This window comes from Callospermophilus lateralis, chromosome 3 (assembly GCF_048772815.1).
Source record: "Callospermophilus lateralis isolate mCalLat2 chromosome 3, mCalLat2.hap1, whole genome shotgun sequence".
NCBI lineage: Eukaryota > Metazoa > Chordata > Mammalia > Rodentia > Sciuridae > Callospermophilus > Callospermophilus lateralis.
The window spans coordinates 134,617,945-134,639,659 of record NC_135307.1 but is presented as its reverse complement, the minus strand read 5'-3'; the positions used below and the strand labels follow the sequence as shown (position 1 = coordinate 134,639,659).

At 39.8% G+C, this 21,715-nt stretch overlaps 1 protein-coding gene and 1 pseudogene across 2 annotated transcripts; one reads left to right on the top strand and one right to left on the bottom strand.

The window, feature by feature from the left end:
* Window positions 1-1,397: 1,397 nt before the first annotated feature.
* Det1 (DET1 partner of COP1 E3 ubiquitin ligase) lies at window positions 1,398-21,220 on the bottom strand. 2 transcript variants are annotated; one of them, XM_076848815.2, is made up of 5 exons: window positions 21,150-21,220; window positions 17,240-18,332; window positions 14,340-14,527; window positions 5,075-5,266; window positions 1,398-2,040 (listed from the first exon to the last, which is right to left on the bottom strand). In XM_076848815.2, exons 2-5 carry the CDS (start codon window positions 18,320-18,322, stop codon window positions 1,851-1,853), a joined length of 1,653 nt encoding a protein of 550 aa, XP_076704930.2. In that variant the 5' UTR covers window positions 18,323-18,332; window positions 21,150-21,220; the 3' UTR covers window positions 1,398-1,850. The 2 variants fall into 2 exon arrangements, with proteins under 2 accessions (XP_076704930.2, XP_076965154.1); XM_077109039.1 differs by lacking the exon at window positions 5,075-5,266.
* Window positions 10,566-11,669, top strand: LOC143394239 (developmentally-regulated GTP-binding protein 1 pseudogene; annotated as a pseudogene).
* Window positions 21,221-21,715: the final 495 nt, after the last annotated feature.

Below are 21,715 nucleotides of genomic sequence, written 5' to 3'. Positions count from 1 at the left end.
AGAACAGGACTGCTGTTCATACATGATTTGACCACTTGTACCACTGGAACCAAAACTCATCATGATTTTCAAAGTATTTCATCCATCCAGAGAGGCCCAGGGATGTTGCTCAAACCCTCCTTTTCTTCTCTAGATGACCACCAGTGACTTACCTGGCCTCCCTCTCTCTCTAGTTCACTCCCACCAGTTTCCATTCTGCTCAAAGTTACCTTTGTGAAATTCATGTTATGCCTTCCACAATGTAAAATGCTAGCACTATGCACAAGACCTCTCATGATATCGTGGCAGCCTACCTGTTCAGTCACCTCTCCCCTGCCTCTCCACCCCAACTCATGTAGACTTATTAGATTATCTGCCAGGCTACCACCTCTAAGGCCATTTCATTTTCTTGCCTCTGTATATACAGTTTTCCCTTGAAATATCCTCTACCCTGGACCACACAATGTACTCCTATTTATCCGATTTCAGTGCCCCTTCCCCAGTATTTCTTTCTTTGCCTCTACTCCATCTCCTTCCATTATCCTCAGAGACATTACTAGAGCTTTAACTATATTGTATTACAAGAATCAATTTCTCTCCTCTTTAGCATCTGTGCATAGTAGCTACCTGACTCATAGAAGTTGCTCAAATCTTATGTTAAAGGTTGAATGAGAATGGATTTAGCTGTTCAATATTGATGAAATTAACCATATTGTCTTTTGGTGGGGGTCAGCATCTCATATCAGTCTTTACATTCCCAAAGGCACAGGGAATAAAGGATCCAGCTGTTTGTATCCATGGCTCCTTTCACAGCCTGCTTTGCAACTCAACATTTCAAAGTTACCTTCAAAGGCAGATGTCGATAAACAGACTGACTACATTACCAGGGGATGCATTATGCAGATGAAAACATAAATAGTTTGAGAAGCTCTCCAGAGGAGACTGGTTAAAAATGTGACAGGAGGACGCAGGCCAGGGGCCAGCAGTTGTCTATAGTATAGCTGTGACAGCTCAGTCACTCAGGGACAACCAGTTTGATCTCTTTAGGGACATCTAGAGTTTTCCAGCTCCCACTAATGGAAGGACAGTACGTGCTACTCAGTGTTTGTTTCTACTATGGCCAACAAGGGCTGCTAGCTCTTCCACCTGCATGACACAGATGGTACAGACACGAGCATGCTTCTACATGAGAACACACAATTATGCCCCACTCTTCCAGCTGTAACAATTACCAGGAGAAAACCCTGGGGAGGGAAAGAATCCTGGAAGTAAATCTCTTCCACGCTGGCACTCACCTCTTACGCTCCTAGGGCAGCTGCTGCATCAAGGACTCTCGCCTCTTCCAGTCCCTCCTGGAACCCAAGCACTCAAAAACCATTGTGTGATGGGAACATAAGGCAGTCATCAGACAAGATATGTTTAAGTAAGAAAATACCAAGGCTTTAATTTTTTATTATAAAGATAGTTCTGCTTATTGGGTAAGTGGAAAATTGTACACAGTTCTTATGAACAAGATTTACCTGCTTTGGGCTGCATACCATAATGCCAAAGAAGTGACATGAAAGGGGTTAAGGTATAATGCTTTTATCTTCACAGCAATAAAATGCTAAATACAAATTAAATGGACTCAATTAATGCTGGGCATTCCCACAGGGAAAAAGCAAAAGGATTTCAAATCAATCAGTAGCAGTATTGTATACAATAAACAAACCCATTATGCTGAGCCCCTGCTCCTCCCTGGCTCTGTTCCATGTGAGGTATACCAGTACAAAACCCACAGAGCTGGTAGTTGGCAGCATGTACTCTAATCCACTGAAATGAGCAGCGGGCAAAGTCCTGGAAGGCCAGATAACCTGGCTGTGGTCACGCACCTATGTGCAGCAGTGTCGCATATGGAAGTTGACAACATACTCAGCATTAGTCCTCTGCACAGAAATAGCAAAAGGCTCAAAAGGGTGAAAGGTGAAGGCAACGAGGCGTCTCACTGTGTGATTGATAGGGCGGCCCAGTAAGCCTGCCTGGATCTCAAACTTAAGCAGGCCAGAGTCCCGGGCATAGAACCTAAATGGAAAAAGGAGACAGAAAGAGAGGATCATGTTGATATTCACTACCACCTTAAAATCTGGACAGTGGGGGATACAGCAACTCATTTGTTTTACCTCATTAATGAAATCTCATACATCAGCCCCAGGTTATCAATCTATAACATCCCCTAGGTCTACACAATTCATTTTGGGGGCACAGAGATTATGAATTTTACTAATGTCCTGAGTCACTGGTTATTTCTCTTTCCCAAGATGACCCTTACTACACTCTTAATCATAGCCTCTTGGCTTCCAGAAGCTGCTGCCTAAACACTGTCTAGGTCAGGGCTAGAAATAAAATACAAGCCACAAATCTAGCTTTAAATTTTCAGGTAGCCACATTTAAAAGAGTAATAAGAAAAAGGTGAAATTAGTTATAATAAAATATCTTATTGAGCCTAATTATCCAAAATATTGTCATTTCAACCTATGTTCAACAAAAATATATATACTTCCCATTTTTATATTTCCTTTTTTTTTAGTTGTCAATGGGTTTTTCACTTTATTTGTTTATTTATATGTGGTGCTGAGGATCGAACCCAGGGCCTCACACATGCCAGGCAAGTGTTCTACCACTGAGTCACAACTCCAGTCTCTATATTTCCCATTTTTTTAACTAAATCTTTGAAATCTGGTGTGTATTTGACATTTGAGCATGTCTCAACCCAGACTCATCTCATTTTAAGTGCTCCAATAACCACAGGCAGGTATTAACTACCACATAGGACAAAGCAACTCTAAGTCTACCTTTTTTTGTTTTTCATTTTTAAGAATAAATTATTTTGGAAGGTTCTTCTTTTTCACACACAAAATGCTAAGCAGTTTTTAATTTTTTAATTTTTTTAAATTTTTTTGTACCAGGGATTGAACCCAGGGGTATTTGGCCACTGAGCTACATCTCCAGCCCTATCTTTTATTTTATTTAGAGTCAGGGTCTCACCGAGTTACTTAGCACCTCACAGTGGTTGACGCCAGCTTAAGCTGCTGGGATTACAGGCATGCGCCACCACGCCCGGCTTAATTTTTCCTCCAGTACAGTGAGACTAATTATGCTCCCATACATTAATCCTCCCAATTGCAAAATAAATGACTTTTGGTTTGAGGAACTAGAGATAATTGGCAGGCTAGGAGCTGAATTGGGGACAAGTTCTAGAAATGAACGACCTTAAATTAATAGCTCTATAATTTCCCTTTTAGAAAGCAAAATGTAAGCCTACTTAAAGATGGGCTTTGATAAAATAATCCCATTCCCAAGAATTCATATCCTCAGAATTTAAGCTAAATAAAGTAAATAGTGACTTGGTTAAAGTCAGCTACTATGGCATAAGTGCTCAGCATTAAGGGAATGAATAAATTATGACACATCTACTTGATTAAATAATATGCCATCATTAAGACTGTAATTATGAGGACTATACAAGAAGATGGAAAATTGTTTAGAAAATACTACAAAGTGTGACACTAATCATAATTACAACAATATAAATGTAAACACGCATACTGACAAACACTAGAATGGAACAGACAATAAAGAATAAAGGTGCTAGAGTACCTCTTCAAATACCTTACTCCTTACATTTCTCATTTTGAATTAAAAATAAGAACAAGAAGAAAACCCCTTTGTCAAAAACAATGGCAGTGCCAGATGTGTTAGCTGGGTTCATGTTTTCAAACGAGAAGGCAGAGAAGTCAGAAAGGACAGAAATGTATCTCCTGCTACATGAGTATATCAAATGAGGCCTATTATGGGCTTTTATGAGTAAAAGCACATTAACATTAACCTTACTCACACACTCCCCAACACACAAAAGGCTTGTAATTTAAAGTGAGCTGTTTGAGCTTCTAAACCTAATGACCAGCACAGGAAGTAGGGGGGAATGAGAAATATAGTAAACACTACCCCAGGGATGCAATGGGCAAAATCTAGAATATGGGAATACTACAGAACAAACAACACGGTTTCTTCAACAATTTCACTGCAAGGAAAATAAAAGAGGGAAGTAGAATGCAGAATGAAAAAGATTTAAGGGAACAGTTACCAAATGCAATGCATGAATTTTGTTTAGATGCTGACTAAAACAAAGAATAAACAAAATATGATGGTAACCATAATTACAATAATAAGCAGTAAGAATAGTTGCAACATAGCAAAGTGAAAACTGACCAGATATTTGGTGGTATTAATAACTTTTTGTTAATTTTCTTAAGATGATATTAGGAATTTTTGTTGTTGTTATTTTAAATTTTGTTTTTTAGAACTCCCTGAAATATTTAGGGACAAAATGCTAGGATTACTGGGATTTGCTACAAGATAATCTGAGGTGACAGTGGAAAGAGAAGGATGTTGTTGTAGTAGGAAGAGATGAAAAAGGACTGGTCATTAGTTGGTACCTGCTAAAACTGGGTAAAGGTACATGGAAAGTCATCATATTCTCTCACTTTTTGTATAAGTTTAAAACTTTCCATGATTCAAAAAAAAAAAAAAAAAGTTGAATTGGTTTTTGGAATTGACTGCAATCTCCCAAAGGAAATATTATAAAACAGTGATTAAGCAGAATACACCACACAGATCCATTTAATTCACAATAAAGCTGAATAATGAAAGACATCTACCATAAATCTCTACCAACCATGGCTTTTATGTGAAAACACCTTCCAAGTTCCAGCTTCAGGCTCCAGGGATATACTCCCTCCTCCCAGAAAACCCCCCCTAGTGCCAGTTCCTCTTCCTATTAGTACAGTTCCTTTCCCCAGATACCTTAAAACAAAAAACATTTATCTGAATTAGATGTTTTGATGGCAAGCAAAGGATAGGAGTAGTTCATTTATAGGACTAGTACCTACATGATCAAAGCACTCAGTCCATTACAGATATAGTCTACCCTTTCAGTCTAATCCACCAGTACAAGCAGAGGCAGTCACAATGGAATGATGTTCAGGAAGAAGAGAAGACAAAAAGCAGGCTGTCTTCAGCCCTTGAACAGTGTGCTGCTGTGGCAGTGACAAAGTACCTGATGGGGTGATCTCCACAAGTCTTGGGTCGCTCCATGACTGACACCCATTTGTCATCGTAGCTGAAGAGAGACAAATCCAGGTAGGGGCTGCCACTGTAGGACTGTGCACTGATGGGGAGTTGACCCAGCAGCCGACGCACAGCCTCTGTGTGCCCTCCGTACTTGGCATTTATAATCGTGTCTTTGAACCTAAAACACAGCACCAGTGAGGAAGGCTTTCCTAGCAGCTGCCTTGGATTTTAAATTGAAAAACACGTCTAAAAATCACTCTCTGTAAATAAATATTAAATTCCAGTTATCAAATAAAGTTAGGACTCATACACCATAAGTCTGGCTAGCTACAGAATACTCTTAAAATGCAGAAAACAAAAATGGGGAACATTATATTACTTTAGAAAAGTTAACAAAGGCACTCAAGCTAGTTTAAAATGAATTATTACTATTCTATAATAACTATTTCTACTCTTTTTTTTGGGGGGGGCATTTACCGGAAACTACACTCAGGGGTGCTCAACCACTGAGCTATGTCCCCAGCCCTATTTTGTATTTTATTTAGAGACAGGGTCTCACAGTTGCTCAGTGCCTCTCTAAGTTGCTGAGGCTGGCTTTGAACTCACGATCCTCTAGCCTCAGTCTCCCAAGTCGCTGGGATTACACACATGCGCCACCACATCCAACTCTACTCTTTTGATAACGGCTCAACTAGGGGAAAAAATTCAAGAACTTAATATCCCCAATAGTGAGTACAGGAGAAGTAAAGAGCAGGGAATACTGAAAAAGCTTTTAATTCTTCTTGGGATTGGTTATAAGTTAGTTTCCATCAATCTTTTGAACAATTTACTCTATGTTTAAATACAGTTTAAGAATGAGCTAAATACAATCCTACAGAAACACCAGTTTCCAGAAAAACAGTGACAGGCCGAAACATATATCTGACTTCAGAAGGTAAAGTGATGGGGGCTGGCGTATGGTCTTGTAATTATCGTGGGTCAAAGCCTCTATGATAGCCTTTAGACTGAAACAGCTCTTGATCTGCAGCAGTACCCACCACCTCCACTCTCCATGCTCCCTCCTAAATGATGAAGCAGCCACTCTTTAACATCTTTGCCAGGTTAACTCCTGGCTCAATGTCACTGTCCAATCAACCTCCCTTAATTCTATGTAGTCTCAAAATTGTCAGATATAATCTAACACCAAAGACTCCTAGTGCCCTGATCTCCTCCCAGCCTCAGTTATTCCCATGTCCCACCCTCAACCTCATCATTAACAATGACTACAACCCTTCTGTAGTCTCAGCTAGGCTAACACATTCTTCAACCATCTTCTCTCCTATCTTTATAGCTCCCACCCTCTTCATCCCTACCTCAATAATTGTTCAACCCCACGGGATGTATAGTCTACTACTTTTTGCCATCCAACACCTTCGTCACATCCTCCCTTTCCTCCTTAACCTGTTTGTATTCCATGATCATGAAAATCACTCCATCACACTCATTCTCAACAATCTTGAACTCTCCTTTGTCATACTTGCTTAGAAAAACCATGAGTCAACTCTGCCTATTCCAGGTCTGTGTCCACTCAGTTTTCTCTGTGGCTAGAGAAAAGCATACAGGAATGTTCACTTTAAACATATGACCAGGAACCTCATGTGGGCCCTTACTGTGGCAGGGCATTCGTACTACACTTCCAGAATCCAGCCAGGACTCCCATTTTCTCCCATGACTTCATCCCCTCCATGCACCCTCTCAATTAATGGCATTGCTTACTTTGTTAGTGATAAATAGAAGCAAGCAGAACTTTTCAAAACCATCACCAGCACATGTGCCCTACGTCTGTCCCTATATAAATGTCCAGTCACTTTACTTGGGCATCAGATCCCTTCCCCACTCATATACTTAACACAATTCTTTCTCCATTTGCTTCAAAAGTCAGTTTCCCCCTTCTCTACAGGATCATTTCTATCTGCATATAAACTTGCCATCTTTTTCTCCCATTTAAAAAATAAGGCCAGGAGCAGTGGGCATACCTGTAATCCCACAAGCTTGGGAGGCAGGAGGACTGCGAGTTCAAAACCAGCATTAGCAACTTAGCAGGCCCTAAGCAACTCAAAGAGACCCTGGCTCGATGTGGCTCGATAGTTAAGCACCCCTGGGTTCAATTCCAGTACCAAAATAATAAGGAAAATAAAAACATTTTCCTCTTCACCTAATGAGCCACTTACTTTTCAGCTCTCCTTTACAAAAATACTTTTTTAAAAAATTTTCTCCAATTTTTCAACTTTTCAACTTTTTTCCTCCCTGGTTCCTTTTTTTTTTTTTTTTTTTGGTGGTAGAGGGAAGTGGCAGGAGTGCTAGGGATTGAATGCAAAGCCTTATGCATGCTAAGCACATGCTCTACCATTGGGCTACGTCCCAAGCCTCTATTCTTCTTTAAACACACCTCAGTTTTTCACCCCCTCCATCTAACTGAAACTGTTCTTGCCAAGCTCACTAATGATCTCTACTAAAAAATATTTAATTATCAGTCGTTATTACTTGACCTGTCAGGTGGCTCTGACACAAATAACACTCTATTTTGACAAACTACTAAACCTCTCACGTATAGAACCTTGATCTTCTCTCCCAAATCTGGTCCATCCACAGGTTTTGCCACTACAGTTTAATGGCAACTCTCTTGCAAGCTGACCAAGTATAAAACATTAGAATCATATTTGACTCTGCCCTTTAATAACCTACATCCCATCCTTCACTAACCTACTGGTCTCTAACTTCAAACTACTTTGAGAATACAATCACTTACTAGCCCAGTGCTACCACACTGTTTTTGTTTTTTGAAGAGGTGAACTAGGGATTGAAACCAATGGCTTCTGAACTATTCCCCCCATTTTTTTTTTTTTTGGTTTGTTTTTTTTTTTTTGTTTTGTTTTGAGACAGTGTCTCACTTAATTGCCCAATTGGTCTCGAACTTTGGATCCTCCTGCCTCAGCCTCCCAAATCACTGGGATTACATGTGTACACTACTGCACATGTTAACTGCACCCAGTTAAGCTACCTGTTAATCAACAAATAATTACAGAAGATCTGGTATGTGCCAGGCAATTTTCTATGTGCCTGAGAGATATCAATGATAGTGGGGGCGGGGGGAAGTCAACCAATCTTAAGTCTGTGGCAGGAAACAATGTAACAATTTTATCTATTGGATGTTCACTATAGTCTCTTTGCTGGTGTCTCTGCTTCTACTCTAGCCCTCCAGTCTATTCTTACACCAGAATGTAAGCAGTCAAAAATGATTTTGTTAAACCTAAGTGAGACTACATAATTCCTCTGTTCAAACTGTACAATCTATATACAGTGAAAGTCAAAGCCATAGAATGGCCATTTTTACCTAGCCCCTCCAAATCTGGTTTCTGATTCCATCTCCAATCCAGCCACCCTGGTCACCTTAGTGTGCCTCAAATGCATCAGAAACATCTCAGGATGTTTAGATTTCCTACTTTCTTTGTTTAGTATATTCTTCTTACTCACATCCACATGGCTTGCTCCCTAATCTCCTTAAAAAGCTTTTATTCAAATACCACTGACAACCCCACTAGAACAGAACTGACAATTTTCTGTGTGTATTGATTAGAGATTGAACCCAGGACCTTGGGCACATTAGGCAAGCACTCTACCACTGAGCTACATCCCCAGTCCTGTGATAATTTCTTAATATATTCAAAACCCCAGATATTATCACAATTTTGTTTTCTCCTGGGATACATTCTCTTGCAATCTTCCATGCTCTTGTTGCCATCTGGTCTGACTACTGGACTGCCATCCTGCAACTTCCTTTTACTGTCATCTTCAGAATTCTGTCAGCCTCTCTCCAGTATCTGACTCTCCATTCCTGCATACCATTCCTTTGTGTTTTACTGGTGAAATACATTTTCCTAAGGCTTCCTCAGAAAAGGTACACAGGAAGTAATTTTTTGAATCTTACAAATCTGAAAACATCCTTGTTCTACTCTATTATTTGGATATAAAATTCTAGAATAGAAATCCCCTTTTTCATAAAATTTTGAGAATGAATTTAGTAGCTTAAATCTTTCAATATTGCTATTAATAAATCCAATGTCATCTAGCTGACTTACTTTTTTTTACATAGAAATGTTCTTTCTGAAAGGTTTTACAATTTTCCCTTATTTTGAATGTTCTAAAATTTCATAATGATATGCACTGACTGTACTGGGTACCTGACAGATTCAGTGGTATGCTGATAAAGGTTATTAATTTTTCTCTGGGGGAAAAAAATCATGATTTGTAGCACATGCCAATTTCTGTGGTGTAAAATTTCCTGCTGTGGTCAATTTCAAGGTAATAATGTGACATCATCAAATGGAGTTGTCAAGAGATCAGCCATGGCACATCATTATATAGTGCTTTTACCATATACATAAGATAAAAATAACCTTGAGAGCACCAATTATGGCAAAATAAGGAATCAATAACTATGAAATAATTTTTAATAATGGCTATGTTTAATGATCAGCTTGCAAAAATTCCTGAAAGTTTAACTCAGCTTTCATGAAAACACAGTCAATGAATCAGTTCCAGTAACCACTGGATGGCCCTGCCAATTGGGAAAGTTATATCCCTCAGTACTAAAAAATGCTCATATGAGTTCATCCCCTTCATTCTTTTCTATTCTTCTGGAATTAGAAAAATTTAGGGCCACATCCTGGCCCTCATGGGCAGTTCCTTTTTTTTTTTAAATGTTTCTGTCCCATATTCCTTACCTTTTTATTCTATGTCCTTGGAGAGTTCCTCAACTATATCTATCAAATTTTAAGTTCCTGATTAACTTTCTTCCTTATACTGTTGTTTTGCTCTCTTTTAAGATAAAGGAAATGATTCATGATCCTTAGTTATCTTTTTTTTTTTTTAATTCTGACAATGGGCCCATGTTCTTCCATTTTTTATCAAAAGATTATTAAGAAAAGAGTACCATAAAATTTAGCATTTAGAGTCTATTGTTCATACGAAATGAAAAATAATTTCTATTTACATATACATTATATTTTCAGTGAATCAAGTATGACAGGGTAGTCAACAAAATATATTATATTGGGATACACTTGTTTGGTTAAGATGGAATAATATATGAATTTGAAAATAGGAAGAAAACAGTGTAAAATTTCCAAGATAATGGGAATAATTTGCTCTATATTTCTTCTATCAAACAACTTGAACACCAAATTACTATGATAGATACAGTCCTTTGGCTATCCAAAAGAATGCCATAATGAAAGAAAAAAAAAAAGTTTTGAACAACTAATAAAAAAAAAAAAAAAAAAAGAATGGGCCTCAAGAGTAATGGAACTGAATATGATTGGAAAGACAAATGATGCTGTTACCTTGCAGAAATAAAAACAGAGCTAATGTCAGGGAAAAAAAAAAAAAAAAAGAATGCCATAATGGGAGATTGCGCTGTACCCCCAAGACTTGCCACCATGAGTAGCACCTTAGCAAAGATCGCAGAGATCAAAGCCGAGATGGCTCGGACTCAAAAGAACAAGGCAACAGCACACCACCTAGGGCTGCTTAAGGCTCGCCTTGCTAAGCTTCGTGGAGAACTCATTACTCCAAAAGGTGGTGGAGGTGGTGGGCCAGGAGAAGGTTTTGATGTGGCCAACACTGGTTATGCTCGAATTAAGTTTGTGGGTTTTCCATCTGTGGGGAAGTCAACACTACTGAGTAATCTGGCTGGGGTATATTCTGAAATGGCAGCCTATGAATTTACTACCCTAACTACTGTGCCTGGTGTCATCACATACAGAGATGCCAAAATACAGCTTCTGGATCTCCCAGGTATCATTGAAGGTGCCAAGGATGGGAAAGGTAGGGGCTATCAGGCTATTGCAGTGACCTGAACATGCAATTTGATCCTGATTGTTCTGGAAGTCCTGAAGCCACTAGGACATAAGAAGATAACTGAAAATGAATTGGAAGGCTTTGGTATTCGCTTGAATAGTAAACCTCCCAACATTGGCTTTAAGAAGAAAGATAAAAGAGGCATTAATCTCACAGCTACCTGCCCTCAGAGTGAGCTGGATGCTAAAACTGTGCAGAGCATTCTAGCTGAATACAAAATTCATAATGCTGATGTGACTTTGCATAGTAATGCCACAGCTGATGACCTCATTGATGTGGTAGAAGGAAACAGGGTTTATATTCCCTGTATTTATGTATTAAATAAGATCGATCAAATATCCATTGAGGAATTGGATATCATCTATCAAGTGTCTCACTGTGTACCCATCTCTGCCCATCACCACTGGAATTTTGATGACCTGTTAGAAAAGATCTGGGACTATTTGAAACTAGTGAGAATTTACACCAAACCCAAAGGCCAGTTACCAGATTACACATCTCCAGTGGTGCTGCCTTACTCCAGGACCACGGTGGAGGATTTCTGCATGAAGATTCACAAAAATCTTATCAAAGAATTTAAATACACTCTGGTCTGGGGTCTCTCTGTGAAACACAATCCACAGAAAGTGGGTAACGACCATACAATGGAAGACGAGGATGTCATTCAGATTGTGAAGAAATGAAACCTTTTCTTTTCCCATATGTGGGGGCCAACCACAGCAACTTTCTCCATGATCGAGCACCCTACTTCACCCCTTCTGTCTTTGGCAGCCACTGGATCAGAATACAGGGGTGGGAGATGGAGGCACACAAACTGTAACTTCAGTTACTTTGGTGTCACCTTCTATGTTGAACTACATAAAAGATCTCATAACCCTGTTGGCTTTGTGCAAAAAAAAAAAGAATGCCATAATGATTTTATTATTTCTGCATGTGTGTGTATGGTTCTGGGAATCAAACAATAATTTTAATATTATTTTATTTTATTTTTGGTACTGAGGATTGAACCCAGGGTTGCTTTACAACTGAGTTACCACCTCAGTCCTTTTTTTTTTTTGTCATGAAATAGGGTCTCACTAAATTGCACAGGCTTGCTAGCTGCAGAGGCAGGCCTTGAATTTGCAATCCTCTTGCCAAAACCTCCTAGTTGCTGGGATTATAGGCATGCACCACCATGCCTGGCAATTATTTTATTCTTAAATGTTAATGTTCAACATAGACTGAGAATAGTATCCTCTAAAACTAATTTTAGTAGTAATAGTTAAAAAAAATTAGAGATCAATTAAAAACTGTGAAGGTTACCTATATTTCTTAAAAATCCTTTGATCATATGAAGAAAAATTATTTTGAAGATCACTGAGCTAAAATACACAACTTTTCTCTTTATTTTCTCCTCCAGGCGTCTCCTGCAGTTCTTAATTCCAGAGGCACTGTGAAATACTTTTCAGAAAATAGTTTCCTTTACTTTTTGGATGCTCCATTCATTCAACAGATATATATGAGCTCCTCCCAAATGAGTCATTGGCCCTGGTGCTGCAAATATGGCAGTGAATACAATACACAAAAATCCCTACCCTAATGAAGCTTACCTCTCAGGGACGTCTCTGAGTGTACCCCCTTTTGAATTTAATGATCTGCTTAATTTAAAAGTTAATTGTGGCCAGGTGCAAGGGCACACACCTGTAATCACAGCAGCTGGGGAGGCTGACAGAAAGACTGCAAGTTCAAGGCCAGCCTCAGCAACATAGCAAGGCACTAAGGAACTTAGCAAGACCCTGTCTCAAAATAAAAATTAAATAAATAAATAAATAAGTTGATTTTGAAACAAGATTCCTGGGTTCTATCCCTAGTACTGAAAATAAATAAAAGAAAGAGTTCATTCCACAATGAAAAAAGCAGAATCTGAGCCATGTCCAAAAACTCCTTCTAATTGAGTAGAGATGCTAATAAGGCAAAAGATTTGTGTGCACCAGAGAAAAAGGATAGGCAAGTTAGTTGTCTGAACATCAATATCTCTCTATTTCCAGTTGAATACTATCCTTTTAATATAAATATGAGGCCACTAAGTTAAGATACTTGCTTTGCTCATTTTTTCCCAGTAGCAGTAATACTTAATTTGATTTAACCACTTATTGTGGTTTGACCCATCTTGGAAACTAAGGCAAATATCTTCCATACCTGATTAAGGTTAGAACAATTAAGGTATTTGAGGTCCTATTTGACTAGCACAAGATTTAGTTTGGGTCCTTAGCCCAAAGAAACTATTTCTTTCTTGAAAATAAACTAAGGTAATTATTAGAAGCTCTGGTTCATAAGAGGACCTTGCTAACTGGTACGGATCAATTTAGGATGGCCAGGGTATTTGGTAAAGGAACTCCAAGTATCAATACTTGAAGGTCTCTTCTTGGGAGTGGTCAGTTTCCCTAGGGAAAAATCTCTATCTCCTGCATGGGACATAAACCTGTATCTGGAAAAGAGAATAGGTATCTTACCCTTCAGTATGTCAACTTTCACTTAATTTGTTTTAAGCTTGATGTTTTACCCCACTGTCAGCGCTGTCTCATGAAGACCAGAGCCTCTCTGGTTTACTATGTCCAGAGAATAAACTTGAAACCCTTCCATGAAGGTAGGAGAAGAGTATTTTGGCTGCTGAAGGCTTAGGGAAGGGCTTTAGAGAGTCTGACAATTTTAATTTCAACCCACCTCACAGGTACCCTGGGAGGGACCTAGAGCCTCCTCCAATCTCTGACCCTTTTTGGAGTTCTGTGTTCTAAGGCAGGCTTGTTTCTTGATAACTAAGCTCAGAAGCCTTAAGTCTTTCTCCCTGAGGTATGCTAGGTCAGTTTTTACTCATCCCCTGGCTCTTCAGCCTCCAAAATTTTGTTAATATCTTGTATCCAACTGTCTGTTCTCTCATTCTCTATGTTCTTTAAGGTTCACACCTCTAATTTCTTTATTGTCATTTTGAGAGAGTTTTGCAGTGAAAGAGAAATAGATTCATGTGTTCAACACACCATATTTAAGCAAAAGTTCTAAAATGATTTCCTTATTCATTCATTCAACAAACATTTAAGTATTCAACAGTGCACCACTGATGATATAGTAATAAATAAGCAGACACACTATCTACAGCTTACATACACTCTAGAAAGAATCTATATAATGATGCACAAATTCCACAAGTATTGAAATAGAGAGAAGTCAGCATGACACAAGGGATTGGTTACAACAGATACACCTAACCAAGGCCAGATAGACAGAGTAGGGTGGTGTCCTGGAGGAAATGACTACTGGCCTACCAACAATTTTTCTAAAGAAAAGTCAAGCTTGTGAAGCTTGGTGGTACAGCTTACCGGCGCTGGATCTGCCTTGCAAAATTGTTGCTGGAGGCTGAGCAGGGAAATTGGACTTCACTGTGCAAGGTAGCATTACGGAAGAGATCACAGAAGTTCTCAAAGAGTTCCAAAAGCTCATCTGATGTATTCTCAAACACAGCAATCACTTCAGTTGTCACCATATTGTACACTACAAAGAAAGATGCCTGTGGAGGTAGAGAGAGAGGTATGGGACAGCCAAATGTAATGACATGCCTAGAAACTTATCAGTTGGCTTAAAATTCATGCCACTCAAACAAAAGAAGCAAAACTCTCAGCTTTAGCACTACAGTAGAAACATGGCTGCCAGTGGTTCTGGGAAAGGAAGAAACATCAGTGGCCTTATCAATAAAGAGTTTCAATGTTTTCAGATTTCCCAATTGCATCTTTGCTGCTAGAATTATTGAGTTGCCAGAATATTATGTATAGAAAGGTTTTCAATCATTCATTTCAAACTGTGCACATTCAATATTTTTCCTTCCTAGTGTTTATTCCCTTCTTGCTCCCCAACCCATCCTGAGATTTAAAAAAAAAAAAAAAAAAAAAAAAGCTTTAAAATGCCAGATTTAATTTTCTTTCCTGCTGAGAAAGTGATTTGCAGCCTGGGGCTGCCTGTTGGCAAATGATTTTCTCTTGTATGTGTACAGTTGAAAGTTCAATTTAGGGGCATTTATTTTTCCTTCTTAATATTTCTAACATGCAGAGAGACACCTTAAGTACACTGTGTGCTAAAACTGCCTGGGCAAGTTGCATCCACGCAGGATACTACTGCTGAACAAATGAAAAATCAGAGAGGCATTTTTCATTTCTTTCTTCATAAATGTTCCCTCAGTCAAGAGCATTTGTAAGATGCATTCGAGATTTGTAGCAATTAAGATCAGAGGGGGAACCTGAAAAGCATTCAAATGCCATAGATGGCAGTTACTGCTTTTTCTGAATGGGCCTCTAGGTGACTAGCCTTCTTCCTTCAAATCTCCAGTACAATGCTTTAACAGGAAGCTCCAGTAGTACCTACTTTTTGTCACTGTGAATGTAGCAGAATGGATTGGTTTGCAAGCTTCCAACAGGACTCTAGAAGTTTTCAGAATACCAGGATTAGTATTTCACTCTCCTCTGTTTAAATCTCCATTACCAATTTCTAGAGCCATTAGGTGCACCTGTTTTACTAGTAATTAATTCTTCCCAGAGTTTCTATTACATGGCTTTTTCAGTCACCTGGAATTAAATTTGGCTATAAATTAAAGAGACTGGAGGGTAACGTGAGAATAATACCCATAATATTACCAAGGCTTTGTGTCTGGATGCATTTTTTACTCATCAACCTTATTGGAACCTATCAGATTAAACTGGGGGAAGAGTAAGGACAACAACTGGGGCAAGGAGATTGGGTTTAGAGTTACAAATTCTGTAAGCAAAGGACAGAGCCCTAGAAGCTTTCTAGTTACAATTTACTGTAGCTACCAGAAAAATATAAATCACCAGTTAGCAAGAGAAAAAAGAATAATTTCAAATGCAATAATCACAGACAACCTATTCCTCCAAAATAAAAAGGTAATTATAGGTTTACCTAAATAAAAGGTTAACTCATGTCCTTTCTATAGACCGGGACAACGCTTTGATCATATCAGGGCTTTACCAGAATCTCACAATTATATCAATATAAAAATTACACAAACATTTACCAGGTTTCCCACTGGGGCAAACTAGGAAATTAAGGACAAGAGGAAATAGAAGTCAAGGACTGTACCACCAGTCTCCCATGACACATAAGGTGAACTAGAAACTTCTGTGGTAAATGGGTGAGTTCATCATAAGAATCAAAAAAATAATCAGCTATATTATTCTGCTTTTTTAGAATACACAAGTTCTGATTCAAAAGAAAACTGTTGGAAGATATTTTACCACAGGAGGCTGGTGAGGGCTTGGAGAACAAAGCCCTATACAGTTTCTTTAAATAGCAGGTCAATGAGAGAAGCCAGACTCAGCTGGCTTCCTGGGTTACTAGTTGGCTCGCTATTCTGAATTTCCAAACTAGTACCTAAGGAGGCAATCTGGAAATAGAAGAATGGGGAGGGGAGAGCAAAGGTACAAAAAAGATTGGTCTTTTATTTAGTCTTTATATTCAAAGCACCCTGAATTTCCATGTGGTATTTCGACTCCATAATCTTAGCGATTTCTGTGCTCATAATATCCCCTTATTCCCTTTTGAGAAATGCTCTCCACCTACCAACATCTGTCACCCTGACTCAAATTCCTTCATACCTGCATTCCTGATGATTCTCATGGTGGAGTGGGAATCTGGGATTCCCTTTGATCTTTCCACTGATCTACCACCTGTGTTTTAATACATGGGCAAGGTCAGGGTAAAGTTCCAAACTGTATCAAATGAAATTATCTAATAGCTACCTTACAAAAAGAATTTTATTGAGAACTAAATTGACTTTAACTACTTAAGCAGGATAGCAAGGTTAGAATTTTAGGGGAATTTCATTTTTGCATGGATAGCTCATCTCATTACCAAAACCAAATCAGCCAGCCCCATAAGCACAGCCTTTCAAAATCAAGACAGGATTATCCCTAGGTTGTCAAACCCTGAACTTAGAGCATTTGAGCTTCGATCTCAAGAGTGCTAAAAATGCTATGCCAAACAATTAGGACAGTAATCAAAGAGTGGACTGCCTATATATCAATAGTTTGAGATTTAGTTTTCATGTGTCCAGATCAATATATGTGGCAAAACACAAAAATGGAGCTGATTCTGTTTGAGTTCTGGGATGGCAAACATTCGGTCTATCTAAGATGTGAATCCATGAGGCAAACAGAGAAATCTTCCCATTTTGCCAAGATTGACAATGTAAAGGGGAGAGCTCACCCCATACCTGAGATGGATCAGTGACTCGCAGTGTCACTACGTCCTCACTGGTATACTTGATAAACAGATGGTTTTCATCCAAAAGCTGCATTTTCCACATACGCAGCTGCCGCAGCTGGTCAAAGTACTGGAAGAAGCGCCTCTTGGCCATTGCACTACCATCCTGTTCTGCCCGGCGCCACAGGTATACCAGCAACCGGTGTTTTAGGGAGTTGATGAAAGGATCCCTAAAGGGATTGGCCATGCCTGTCTGACTGTCCCGCTGTACTTCAGGGAAAACAGCCGACACAGTGAGCAGGTCATCCTCATAGCAGAAGCGGCCAATGGTCCGCACATCAATGAATGTGCCTTCAGGAGTCACCTGGAAGACATGAATGGTCTGCTGCTGCACAGACAAGATGGCCAGGATGTTTTTATACAAGTACAGCCCTTGGTTGTGTGACAGGACCACTTTATCACACTTGAATGTGCGCGTATCACATAAGCGGCCAGTGTGAAGGTCAATGATGTGGAGGGAATAGTCCTCTAGAGGGGACCGTGGATTTGGGGTCACTGATTCACTGTTCCGATATACTTCATAGAAAGGAGGGTGAGGCTCATCCGGGAGGTAGGCAGCAGAGCCCACAATCACACATCGGCAATCATCAGTGAAGAGGCTACACTCCCGGTTCAGGTGCTCACCATTGGCTGCTACATTTGTAATGTGCAGCAGGACGAAAAATCGTTCAAAAAGCCTGCCCCGGATGTTGACTGACCGCTGGTCATTGCCATTGGATAGGATCTCCCCCTCATATCCCTGCAATAGGTCCTCTGCTGCCTGGCAGCCCTGGTACTCATAAATTTCAAGAGATGTCTGGTCAGAAGAAAAAGCAATAAAGTAGCGTCCATCAGGTGAGAATTTACGCAAGAAACAAGGAGGTTTTTCAACGTTGACAACTGTAAAGTTAGGGAAGACATTCTGGTGGAACACTCGAACCTGGTGCCAATGAGTACCTGCCTTGCCTGAACTGATCCGCCGCCGTTCCAAACGGTGAATGACATTTTGGTTTTGGATTCTTCGAGGTTTAATAGTGGAAACATGATGATCCATTATCACATCTCTGCCCAGAAAAGTAAGGTAGAAGTCAAGAAAATAAAACAAAATTTACCAAAATGTAAAGATACACGAGTGAAACAGATTTCTATCCTGAACCTAGGAGCCCCTGAGATGAGAGTAACCATAATTTGTGCTCCCAGATTATAGTCAGGAAATAGTTCTGACACTTCTAAGCCTAGAATCAGGTTTGAGGGATGGAGTTGACAAGGAATACCTCCCAAGTATGCTCAGCTAATAACAATGTTCAATAGAATACAAGTGAATCAAATTTAAACAGTTTAAGAAAGATATTCCCAAAAAAAAGAATGACATTCAATGTGCATTCATATAAACAAAAAATATTTACCAGGCTATTAAAATGGTCCTATTACCTAAAGCAATCTACAATTCCAATGCAATTTCTATCAAAATCGCAATGTAAAAATATTGTAAAAACATAAATTCATGAAATCTCAAGGGACCCCAAAGAGCCAAAACGCTGAAAAATAACAAAGTTGGAAGACTCATGCTTCCTGATTTTAAAACATGTTACAAAGCCAGGATAACTAAAAAAGAATGATACTGACATAAAGATAAGATATAGGCCATATCTCTTTGTAGAGATCCTGAAAATAAACTCTCACATATTTAATTAAACGATCTTTGACAACCATACTGATAGCTCTCATTAGGGAAAGGACAGTAATAGTTTTGAGAAAATCTGATATTTATATGTAAAAGAATGAAGCTGGACCTTTATACCATTTACAAAAATTAACCACAAATGGATTAAAGACCTAAACATAAGATCTGTAACTATAAAATTCCTAAAAGAAAACGTAAAAGGAAGCTTAGTGACATTTGGTCTGAGCAATGTTTTTTTTTTTTTTTTTTTGGTATATCAAAAGCATAAACAAAAACAAACAAATGGGAACATTTCAAACTTTAAAACATATGCACATCAAAGGACACAATCAACAAGTGAAAAGGCAGCCTACACAATGAAAAGAAATATTTGCCAATCATGTAACTGACAAGGAGCTGAAATCCAGAATATACACAGAACTTTTAAAGCTCAACAACAACAACAACAACAACAACAACAAAATCTAAAACCCAATTTAAAAATGGACAAAGTAGGCCAGGTATGGTGTTCCATCCCTGTAATCCCAGCAAATCAGGAGGCTGAGGAAGGAGGAACCCATTGTGGCTAGCCTTGGCAAGGTAACAAAACTCTGTATCAAAAATTTTAAAAGGGGTGAGGATATACCTCAGGGGCATTTTGCATTTGGGCATTTGAGTTCAGTCCCCAGTACTGAAAAAAAAAAAGACTAATAAAATACAATTCCACTCCCCCTTTGTTTTTGTTGTGGTTGGTTGTTTTTGTTTTTGCAAAAACAGGGATCAAACACAGGATCTTGCACAAGCTAGGCGAGTGCTCTGCCACAGGGCTACATCCTCAGCCCTACAACATACAAATGGCCAAAAAGCCAATGAATGACAATTTGCTCGGTGATGACAATTAATCATCAAAGAACTTCAAATCAAAACTACAATGGGGAGGGGGTTTGATGTCCAGCAATGTCCTCTCCCCCCCAAAAAAACTTTATATATACAGTAACAAACTGCTTTGTAAAACTGTTTCAGTCATATACATAAGTTATATAACTGGATAAGGATATAAAATATATACTAATCTAGACTACAACAGGAGGGGCTTCATAAATTACTGCTCTCAGACCAAATCTAACCTGCCTCCCTGTTTTTGTAGATAAAGTTTCATGGAAAGGCAGACATAAACATTCATTTACATATGACTCATAGCTGTTTTTGCCCTATGAAGGGACAGCTGAGGAGCTGAGACAAAGACCATATAAGTCTAAAATATTTATTATGTGGCCCTTTACAGAAGTTCCTCTGGCTTTGCTAACTCCTATTTCAGATATCAGTTTAATCATCACTTCTTCAGGGAAGTCTTACTTCACTTTTCCATTAGATAAAATCCCAATATGTTAACCACCTCTCTCCTTCATTGCACTATTTCACCTGCAACTCTGCCTGTATATTTTACTTATGCCTAAAGCCCTCACCAGGTGGTGAGCTCTACACAAACACTATCACATTTTGCACGCCAATCACAGTGCTTGACACGGAGCAAAGCTTTCTTCTTAAAAACTGGACCTGCCTCATGCCAAGTGCTCTGCAAATTCGGGCACCCAATAGGAACATTCCCTGTCCTAAAATGTATTCTCCCTGCCCTTGCTATAATTTCTCAAGTTATCCCTTAAAGACGTGTCACCTCCTTCAAGAGGTCTTCCCTGACCACCTTATCTAAATTAAGACTCATCGTTGTTTTCCCTAGAGTAACTGTCACAACTTGTATTTATACTTTCACTTGCATGGTTGTGTTTAATGTCTGAGTCTCCCGCTATCCTCCAGACAGGAAATAACTTCGTCTACTTTCCCACCTCGATTGTCTCAGTCCACCCTGGGTTGCGCACTAGGCGTTTCGGTTTGTTATGAAATGAAAGAAGCTGGGAAAGCCTGGCTGAATCGGGCAACCCAAGTGTGACACAAAGTCCTTTCCGCCTAGGGGGTCTCGGTTTCCCCATGTACACACATCCCTCAACTCCAAGCGACGGCCTCCAACTCAACAATAGGACACCAAGGGTAGGACACGCGTGCCCAAAGAGGCGCCCCCGGAAAGAAAAGCCCGGGGCGGGGCCTCGATGGGAAGGGAATTCTTGGAGAGGGTGGGGGTCGCGAGAGCTCGGTGCGGAGAGGAACTGCCGGGGATGGTCTGACGAGCTTGGAAAATGTACCAAAAAGCAGAAGTCCTCACCTGTCGGCTTCTGGTTCAAGGGGCCGGGGCGAGGGACGCCACAGCAAGATCCGTGCGCACCTCCCCCGGCCCCGCCCCCGCCATGCCTATGGGTCCCGGGCCCCCGCGGCCACAGACCCGGCTTCCGCTACACACCGGAAGTTATGCCCAGCGAGACGGGAAGTGGGGAGAGCGCGGCACCGTTCAGCTGAGAAATATTGTAGCGACCCTGGCGTCGGGAGGAGGGGAAGTCATAGAGGCTTGGTGGCCGCCAAGAAAATATTAACCTAGTGTCCTAACCTGGGCACCAATCCGCTCTCCTGTGGAAGTACCCGTGTACCAGCAAGACACATTTCAAATACACGAATAAGAATTCTTCATAAACTGGGCACGGTGGCGCACGCCTGTAGTCCCAGCGACTCGGGAGGCTGAGACAGGAGGATCATAAGTTCAAAGCCAGCCTCAGCAATTTAACAAGACCCTAAGCAACTTAAAAGACCCTGTCTCAAAACAGAAAATAAAAAGGGGGTGGGGATGTTGCTCAGTGGTTAAGCACCCTTGAGTTCCATTCCTGGTACCAAATAATA